The sequence below is a fragment of the Macaca thibetana genome, chromosome 19, assembly GCF_024542745.1.
Source record: "Macaca thibetana thibetana isolate TM-01 chromosome 19, ASM2454274v1, whole genome shotgun sequence".
NCBI classification, from domain to species: Eukaryota; Metazoa; Chordata; class Mammalia; order Primates; family Cercopithecidae; genus Macaca; species Macaca thibetana.
The window spans coordinates 28,514,750-28,525,535 of NC_065596.1; the positions used below are offsets into that span (position 1 = coordinate 28,514,750).

General features: G+C 47.8%; 1 protein-coding gene across 1 annotated transcript; it reads left to right on the top strand.

Annotated features, from left to right (window-relative positions):
- Positions 1-1,386: 1,386 nt before the first annotated feature.
- Positions 1,387-7,454, top strand: CRX (cone-rod homeobox). The gene is made up of 3 exons (XM_050772328.1): positions 1,387-1,486; positions 3,216-3,367; positions 6,807-7,454. Exons 1-3 carry the CDS (start codon positions 1,387-1,389, stop codon positions 7,452-7,454), a joined length of 900 nt encoding a protein of 299 aa, XP_050628285.1.
- The last annotated feature ends 3,332 nt before the right edge of the window (positions 7,455-10,786 follow it).

Genomic DNA, 10,786 nt, shown 5'->3' on the forward strand with positions numbered 1-10,786 from the left:
CCAGCGATTCTCCTGCCTCAGTCTCCCGAGTAGCTGGGATTACAGGCGTGGGCCACCACGCCTGGCTAATTTTTGCATTTTTAATACAGACAGGATTTCAGCACATTGGTCAGGCTGGTCTTTTTTTTTTTTTTTTTTTTTTTTTTTAAGACGGAGTCTCGCTCTGCCGCCCAGGCTGGAGTGCAGTGGCCGGATCTCAGCTCACTGCAAGCTCCGCCCCCCGGGTTCCCGCCATTCTCCTGCCTCAGCCTCCCCAGTAGCTGGGACTACAGGCGCCCGCCACCTCGCCCGGCTAGTTTTTTTTTTTTGTATTTTTTAGTAGAGACGGGGTTTCACCATGTTAGCCAGGATGGTCTCGATCTCCCGACCTCGTGATCCGCCTGTCTCGGCCTCCCAAAGTGCTGGGATTACAGGCTTGAGCCACCGCGCCCGGCCCTGGTCAGGCTGGTCTTGAACTCCTGACCTCAGGTGATCCGCCCATCTCAGCCTCCCAAAGTGCTGGGATTACAGGCATGAGCCACCTTGCCTGGCCTTTTTTAATGCCACTCTCCCTTAGGGTGACCAACCAATCCAGTTTGACTGGGACCATTCTGGTTCTAGCCTGAAAGTCCTATGTTCCAAGATACAGCCACCTCTCCTCCATTCTGGGCAAAGAGGGATGGCTGGTCAACCTGCAGTCCTTGGTTATAAGTGAGGCTGAGCGTGTTTGCCCATGGTCACAGAAAGAAGGGATCTTGGATGAGGAAGTGTTACGGGATCAGATTGGTTTTTTTTTTTTCTTAGAGTCTTGCTGTGTCACCCAGGCTGGAGTACAGTGGCCTGAACACAGGTCACTGCAGGCCTAAACTCCTGGGCTCAAGTGATCCTCCCACCTCAGCCTCCTGGGTAACTGGGATTACAGGCACGCATCACCACACCCAGTTAACTTTTTAAAAAACACTTTTTTTTTTTTTTTTGGAGACAGGGTCTTGCTATATTGCCCAGGCTGGTCTCAAACTCCTGAGCTCAAGTGATCCTCCCGCCTTGGCCTCCCAAAGTGCTGGGACTACAGATGTGAGACATTGTGCCCAGCCAGGATGAGATTGTTTTAGAGGGTAGAGTAGGAATAAGAGCTCGCACTTATGAGGCGCGTCATCACTTCAGCTCTCTGCTTTGCAGAGTCTCAAGAAAGCTCTGAGAACCTTAAGCAGAGGCCATTTTACACGTGAGGACACAGAGGTACGGAGGTGAGATAAATGGCCAAGGTCACGTACCTAAGAGGAGACCGAGGCAGGATTTGAATCTCAGCCTGCTTGTCACCCCATGGTGAGTAACTGGTAAGTGAGTGAGCATCCCTCCTCTTCTCTTGCAGGCCCCCTGACTTGGGCCTCAGCGTCCCCGAAGATCATGATGGCGTATATGAACCCGGGGCCTCACTATTCTGTCAACGCCTTGGCCCTAAGTGGCCCCAGTGTGGATCTGATGCACCAGGCTGTGCCCTACCCAAGTGAGTACAGTCGTTTCTCTCGGCACCCCAGGCTGGCCTCACCTCTTAGAGGACCTCTGGGGTCCCTCTGCCCCAGGAAAAAAGCAGTCACAGGGGAGACTTCAGGGCCATATACCAGCCCTCTGGGTTCATCTGAAATGCATGTCACTTAGAAAAACATGTGCAGTCCTAGAAATTCAGGACAGAGGTTCCTTTTGGGGTGGGGAAGAGGAGATGTAATTTGGAAGGGGAATCAAGAGGAATTTTCATCTGTTAGCAAAACTTTATTATTTATTTATTTTTCAGAGATAGGGTCTCGCACTCTGTCGCCCAGGCTGGAGTGCGGTGGTGACGGTCACGGCTCACTGCAGCCTCAAACTCCTGGGTTCAAGCGATCCTCCCACCTTAGCATCCTGAGTAGCTGGGACTGCAGGTGTGAGCCATTGTGCCTAGGCAGCAAAGCTTTGTTTATTTTATTTTATTTTTGAGATAGGGTCTCATTCTGTTGTCCACTCTTAAGTGCAATGGTGCAATCATGGCTCACTGCAGCCTTGAACTCCTGGGCTCAAGCGATCCTCTTGCCTCGGCCTCCCAAATAGCTAGGATTACAGGTGCACACCACCATGCCTAGCTAACTTTTTAAAGTTTTTGTAGATTGTGCAGGATCTGGATTATACAAAACATAGAAAAAATTAATTTTTTTTTTTTTTGTAGAGATTGGGTCTCCCTATGTTGCCCAGGCTGATCTCAAACTCCTGGGTTCAAATAATTCACCTGACTCAGCCTCCCAAAGTGTTGGGCTTACAGGCATGAGCCACTGCACCTGGCCTGCAAAGCCTTATTTATTTATTTATTTATTTTGAGATGGAGTTTAGACGGACTTTCACTCCTGCCCAGGCTGGAGTGCAATGGTGCAATATTGGCTCACTGCAACTTCCGCCTCCCAGGTTCAAGTGACTCTCCTGCCTCAGCCTCCCAAGTAGCTGGGATTACAGGCACATGCCACCATGCCCAGCTAATTTTCATAAAGCCTTATTTTTAAGAGAAGTGAGCACTCAGTTATTTGTAGCATTATTCTTTAGCTCTTGTTTTTGTTTTTGTTTTTTGCATTACGTTGAGCGGTGTGGACTTGCTACTTTCTTTTTTTTTTTGAGACTGAACCTCGTTCTGTCACCAGGCTGGAGTGCAGTGGCGTAATCTCAGCTCACTGCAACCTCTGCCTTCTGGGTTCAAGCGATCCTCCTGCCTCAGCCTCCCGAGTAGCTGGGAGCCACCACGCCCGGCTAATTTTTTGTATTTTTAGTAGAGACAAGGGTTCACCATGTTGGTCAGGCTGGTTCTCGATCTCTTGACTTTGTGATCTGCCCGCCTCAGCCTCCCAAAGTGCTGGGATTACATGCGTGAGCCACCGCGCCCAGCCCAGACTTGCTGCTTTTATAGGCTAGAAATGGTTGAATGTCAGCGATGTCATGCTTCAACTAAATATGTCTTAGTGCATGAGAAAGCTTAGAAGAGGGAAAACAACTCACATACCTCCTCATAGAGTTAAAGCCAATTCCCCTTGGGGTCAGGCAGGAGCCACAGAGTGCCAGGCACAGAGGAAGGCGTAGAAGGGCAGGGAATGTGCATTCCATCCTTAGTTTAGGCAGATGGCAACCGGGATGGAATTCTTGGCATCCCACCCAGCCTCAGGGCCTCACATCAGCCCATGGTGGATGACCTGAGGGTCCTGTTTCCCGTCCCACCCCAGGCGCCCCCAGGAAGCAGCGGCGGGAGCGGACCACCTTCACCCGGAGCCAACTGGAGGAGCTGGAGGCACTGTTTGCCAAGACCCAGTACCCAGACGTCTATGCCCGCGAGGAGGTGGCTCTGAAGATCAATCTGCCCGAGTCCAGGGTTCAGGTGGGGTGGAGGGTCCCTGGACCCCTCCCGACCCTTCCTGTGACCTTCCAGGGGCCTCCCTGGAACTCAGAGTGATGGGAGGAGGGAGCGATCACAGAGTGACAGCCAAAGTTATCAAGGAGACAATAATTCCTCTCCCCACCATACCACTGACCGCCTCTTAAGGCTCTCATCGCCCCTCGCTCCTCTCCAGCCGCGCCGGGCACTGACCTGCCTGCCAAGCACCCTCCTGCCTCGGGCCTTTGCACTAAGTTTCCTCTATCTGGAATCCTTATTTTCCAGATAACCACACAGCAGGCCCCTTGTTCGAGTCTTTGTTTATCTATCAGTGAGACCCATGCTGAACACAGCATTTAACATTGCAGTATTTCCCCAAGACCCTGACTCTACTGCTGCCCACTATCCCGCTCAATCGTTTCCTCCACAGTGTCTATCGCCCTCTGAGATACCATACAGTTTACGTGTGTTTGTATCTATCGCCCTCTGAGATACCATACAGTTGCATATGTTTGTAGGCTGCAGGTATGATGTTACGTATATGTGCCTACACACATGTGTATGATTGGAAGGATAAATGAAGTATGTGTGTTTATGTGATTGTATGTATGTATGATTAGATACATTAGTGCATAGCTATGTATGATGTTATGTGTGTACAATGTATGTGCTTATAATTGTATATTTGTATGTTCATATGATCATACGTTCATACAGTTTATGTAAGGTATCTCAGAGTCCGTTTATTTAGACTCTGTCTCTCCCAACTAGAATGTCAATTCCACTGATGGACCCTCAAGAGTAGCAGAAGATGGTTAATGCATGTTTGTTCATTGACTGAATAGACGGATGGATGGATGGGTGGGTGGATGCAGAGATGAATGTGTATGTGTGACTGTATATGTGTGTGTGCATGTATGACTGGAAGCATGGATGAGTGTATGTATGTGCATATATGAGTGTCTGTGTGTATGATGGACGGATACATTTATATATGTGTGTTTGTATGAATGCATGTAGGTATGATTAGATAGATGACGAATGTATGCACGCATGATATATGTATACATGATGTATGTACACATGTACAATTGTATGTATACATGCATGCATGCATGATTGGATGGATGGATGGGTGTATTTATTTATTTATTTGAAACAGAGTCTCACTCTGTCGCCCAGGCTGGAATGGCACAATCTCGGCTCACTGCAACCTCCGCCTCCTGGCTTCAAGCAATTCTCCTGCCTCAGCCTCCTGCGTAGCTGGAATTACAGGCACGCACCACCATACCGGGCTAATTTTTGTATTTTAATAGAGACAGGATTTCACCATGTTGGTCAGGCTGGTGTCGAACTCCTGACCTCATGATCCACCTGCTTCGGACTCCCAAAGTGCTGGGATTACAGATGTGAGCCACCGTGTCCGGCTGGATTGGTGTATTTATGTATATATGAGTGTATGCAGGTGTATGTGATTGGACAGATACATAAAATGTGTGTGTTGTGTGATTAGACATAGTTATGATTGGATAAATTAATGTGTATATGTGTACGATGTATGTGTATATGTGTACGATGTATGTGTGTATGATGTATGTGTGTATAATTGTATATTTGTATGCTTGTATAATCAGATGCATGGATGAATGTTCATATGATGTATGTATGATTAGATAGATCCATTAATGTGTGTATGATGTATGTGTGTATGATGTATGTACATATAATTATATGTATAAGACGAATGGATGAACCTACATATGATGTACATGTACAATTGTATGTATAATCAGATGGATAAGTGTATGTCTGATGTATGTATGATCAGATGGACTGGTGAATGTTTGTACAACATATACATGTGTGAGGTATATATGTATGATCAGATGGATGTCTACATAATGTATGTGTGTATGGTGTATGTATGTATAATTGTATGCATGTATGTTTGTATGCTGCAGGTATGATGTTACGTATATGTGCATATACACATGTGTATGATTGGAAGGATAAATGAAATATGTGTGTTTGTGTGATTGTATGTATGTATGGTTAGATTAGTGCATAGTTATGTATGATGTTATGTGTGTACAATGTATGTGCCTATAATTGGATATTTGTATGTTCATATGACCAGATGGATGAATACGTGTATGAAGTATGTATGATCAGATAGATGGATAAATGTATGCATGATGCATGCATGTATAGTGCATGCCTGTATAATTGTATGTGTGTATGTTTGTATTAGATGGATGGATGAATGCCTGTAGGGTATGATGTATGTATGCATGCATGCATGATTGGATGAATGGATGGGTTTATTTATGTATATATGAGTGTATGCATGTATATATAATTAGATGGATAAATGAAATATGTGTTTGTATGATCGTATATATGGATTAATGTGTATATATGTATGATGTATGTGTGTACAATGTATGTATGTATAATTGTATATCTGTATGATCAGATGGATGGATGAATATGTGTATGATGTATGTATGTATGATCAGATGGCTCCATTAATGCATGTATGATGTATGTGTGTATAATGTATTTATGTACACTTGCATGTATGATCAGATGGACCAGGGAATGTATGTATGATGTATATGTGTATGATGTATGTATGTATGATCAGATAGATGGGTAAATGTAGGCATGACGCATCTGTGTATGGTGTATTTATGTATAATTGTACATGTGTGTGTTTGTATTAGATGGATGAATATGTGTATGATGTATGTATGATCATGTAGATGGGCAAATGTAGGCATGATGTATGTGCATATGGTGTATGTATGTATAACTGTACGTGTGCATGTTTGTATTAGATGGGTGGATGAATATGTGTATGGTGTATGTATGTATGATCAGATGGCTCCATTAATGCATGTATGACGTATGTGTGTATGATGTATGTATGTACACTTGCATGTATGATCAGATGGACCAGGGAATGTATGTATGATGTATATGTGTGTGATGTATGCATGTGTGATCAGATAGATGGGTAAATGTAGGCATGATGTACATGTGTATGGTGTATGTATGTATAATTGTACGTGTGCATGTTTGTATTAGATGGGTGGATGAATATGTGTATGATGTATGTATGATCATATAGATGGGTAAATGTAGGCATGATGTATGTGCTCATGGTGTATGTATGCATAATGGTATGTGTGCATGTTTGTATTAGATGGATGGATGAATGCCTGTAGGTATGACGTATGTTTGTGTTCATGCACACACGCAGGTATGATTGGATGGATAGATGGATGGATGGATGAATAGATGCCCCACAGCTGGATGCAAAGTAGAGAGATGTGACCTCAGCACCTTTCACCAACAAGGGTCCTCATCCCTGAGCACCCTGCGGCTCTCCTGGGCCTCTTCCCCACTTACCTACCCCCATCTCCCCTCTTACCCTCAGGTTTGGTTCAAGAACCGCAGGGCTAAATGCAGGCAGCAGCGGCAGCAGCAGAAACAGCAGCAGCAGCCCCCAGGGGGCCAGGCCAAGGCCCGGCCTGCCAAGAGGAAGGCAGGCACGTCCCCAAGACCCTCCACGGATGTTTGTCCAGACCCTCTGGGCATCTCAGATTCCTACAGTCCCCCTCTGCCCGGCCCCTCAGGCTCCCCAACCACGGCAGTGGCCACTGTGTCCATCTGGAGCCCAGCATCAGAGTCCCCTTTGCCTGAGGCGCAGAGGGCTGGGCTGGTGGCCTCGGGGCCGTCTCTGACCTCGGCCCCCTATGCCATGACCTATGCCCCGGCCTCTGCTTTCTGCTCTTCCCCCTCCGCCTATGGGTCTCCGAGCTCCTATTTCAGTGGCCTAGACCCCTACCTTTCTCCCATGGTGCCCCAGTTAGGGGGCCCAGCTCTTAGCCCCCTCTCTGGCCCCTCGGTGGGACCTTCCCTGGCCCAGTCCCCCACCTCCCTATCAGGCCAGAGCTATGGCGCCTACAGCCCCGTGGATAGCTTGGAATTCAAGGACCCCACGGGCACCTGGAAATTCACCTACAATCCCATGGACCCTCTGGACTACAAGGATCAGAGTGCCTGGAAGTTTCAGATCTTGTAGAGGACGCAGTCTCCATCTCTCCCCGTCGGGCCTCGGGACCCTTTCTTTTCCGAATCTGCTTCCCTGCAGCTTAGATCCCGGGACGGCATCCCTGAGAAAGCAACCGGAACCAGCTGTCCTTCCGACAGCCGTGGTCACCGCGGTTCCGTGTTCAGCTTACAGAGCCCACCCCTTTCCTCCACAGGGAGAGGCTCCTCCCTCTCCCCGGACAGTTCACAGGTCCTAGTGATTCTCTCAACCCCAACACCGTCTGGCACGACTGTGACCGCTGAAGTACACCATGAGCTCCAGGCTTCAGAAAGTGGTGCTGAGAACTTGCTCCAAGAAGAAATCAAACCAAACTTGCAGTTGATTTGGGGTCATGTTTAGGTCAGAATCACCATGCCCTTGAACAAGCAGATAGAGGGGCTTGATTCCTTAACTTTCCACGTGGACACTTTTCTTTGAGACTCGGAGTCTCGCTCTGTCGCCCAGGCTGGAGTGCAGTGGTGCGATCTCAGCTCACTGCAACCTTCGCCTCTTGGGTTCTGGCGATGCTCCTGCCTCAACCTCTCAAGTAGCTGGGATTACAGGTGTGCTCCACCACACCCAGCTAGTTTTTTGTATTGTTAGTAGAAATGGGGTTTCAGCATGTTGGCCAGGCTGGTCTCGAACCCCTGACCTCAAGTGATCTGCCCGCCTCAGCCTCCCAAAGTGCTGGGATTACAGGCGTGAGCCACGGTGCCCCGCCCTACGTGTGGACACTTCTTTAGCATATGGTTAAGGACCTTTCTAGAAATTCCAAAGACAGACTTTAAGAAGCCCCATCGGGAAACCTTAGGCCAATGATGCAGTTACATTAAAAATAAATCATCTGGGAATTTTACAGACTTCACAAATGTCAGGCTTACCTGGTAGGTTTAGGGGGCTGTTTGAGAGACAAAGATCTATATTCATATATGTAGCTATACATATATGTCCTTTTTCTTCTTAGTTTCTTTAAAAAGACATTTTATCACTCATTTGCTCATTAGCATATTGGGAATGTGTATATTTGGTAGGGAAATGAAACGCAGCTTGCCTGTTGCATCTCTACTCCTTTCTTCTTTTGTTGTAGGATTTTCTAAAGGTGAGACACTGGTGGAATTGGGGTAGCTGCATGGGACGTACCACTTATAGTTATGGCTATTTCACAGAGAAGAAGCAACTGGACAGCCTCCCATCTGTAAATAAACATGAGACAGGAAGAGGGGGACATAGATTTGGAGGAGGCACTCCTACATTTCGAAAATACATTTCCCTTTTTAGATTTTTTTTTTTTTTTTTGGTGTTCAGTTTCGATGGTGGGATTGGAAAATAGAGCTTGACTTGAGGACATTTTCCTGGGGTGGCACCATTATTTCTTGAAATAGAATTTTACTCATGGTGACACAGGCAAGCCCTTGTGAGAACCTGAAGACGGACTGAAGTCGTTTGATGCTCAGAAGTTGGGTGCTGGCTCCCTGCCTCATCAGTCTGAGTTATCCTTTCATTTTGGGGTGGGGAGGTGGGATCCAATAGCCGCTCATCGGTGGAGTTCACAAGGCAAGGGGTAAAAAAAAAAGTAGGGCAGGAAGGCAGTGGTGTGCTGGCAGAGGTCTAACAATGGGCTCTCCAAGGAAGAGGAAAAGCTTGGTTGTGGAATGTTTGTCAGTTTCCGTGGTGTAAATACTCCCACCATGGCTGACTTCAAGCTAGCAACCTGAGGTCGCTGAACTAAGAGTTGGGAAGAAGATAGGGCACAATATACACTTCAGAGCCGGGGCACACTGTCAGCAGCACCCCAGGGTCAGGAGAAAGGAGAGGTGTGAAGAGAGGCGGAGAGGAGAGAGGCCGAGAGGCATCAGATGACGTTTCCAGCACCAGACCAGAAGAGGTGCATACAGCCTAGACCCCTGAGGGGCACACCCTGATCTCTAGAGCCCACAAAGAGGCTTTTATTCAACATAAAACATGTTCATCTCTCATAGGCCTGAGTCTTGCTGGGTTCTGGGACACTAAGCCCAGGAGTGGGCCGGGTGCGGTGGCTCACACCTGTAATCCCAGCACTTTTGGGAGGCCGAGGCAGGTGGATCACCTGAGGTCAGGAGTTCGAGACCAGCCTGGCCAACATGGTGAAACCCTGTCTCTACTAATAATACAAAAGTTAGCCGGGCATGGTGGCACGTGCCTGTAATCCCAGCTACTCGAGGCTGAGGCAGGAGAATTGCTAGAACCCGGGAGGCGGAGGTTGAAGAGAGCAAGAGATTGTGCCACTGCACTCCAGCCTGGGTCACAAGAGCGAAACTCCGTCTCAATCATAACGACAACAAAAATAACCCAGGAGTGGCTCAAGAGTCCAGTGTGGGATGAAAATATAGACAGAGGGAGACAACATATGTCACTGGGGAGGCTGGGGGAGCTAGACAAAATTCACACGGGAGGGACAGGGATGAGATGATATTGTGCCCTGGGTCTGTGCAAACGTTGGGATCAGAATCCACTATACATTTCATTCTTCAGAGACACTGAAGCTCTGCACTGGAGGCCGGGACTCAGGCGTGGACGAGAATCTTCTCCTTATTCACCAGGGAGGCTGCGTCTTGTGCAAACAAGTCATAGAAACTTGATGGGAGTCAGGGAGGGACTGAAGGAGGGATGCAAGATTCTGGGAAAGAGTGAGAAGTAATGGAGGCCAAGGGGCCCCCATCACAGGCCGACGGGGTAAGACTTCAAGACAGCCTGATTCTGGGGTCTTCTGAGGCTCCGCCAGGAGCCGGAGACGGCAGGGAGCCAAATCTGGCTAGGAGGTTACAAGTTGCTTTTCCTGGGCTGGGCTCCTGAGTGCTGGTTCTTCAAGCTGTGCACGGGCGATTTCAAACGTTCTATGTCCTAAAGCCAGGAAGAGTGACAAGGCAGGTGGGGACAGAAGGAAGAAGCCAGGAGCCTCCCTGAGAAGGTGCCACCTTCTCTGTCCTCCTCTTCCCCACACACTGGCCTCTGGGTCCGCCTTCTCTGCCCACCCACAGAGTGAAACCGATTAAAATGTTGGATCTCATTTAAAGTCTGGGTGATTCTTTAATTTCCGTGTTGTTTCCAGGAGGGGCAGGTAGAAACAGGAACTGCTCTGTTCCTTCTGTCTGTGGGGCCTGAGTCCATTCATGTGTTTCCTATCTCATCACCCTCCTTTCCTTGACGTCTCTTTAAAGCCAGTTTACAAAGGATCAGGGACTGGGTGCAGTGGCTCACGCCTGTAATCCAGTGCTCTGAGAAGCTGAGGAGGGAGGATTGATTAAGGCTAGGAGTTTGAGACCAGCCTGGGCAACATAGCGAGA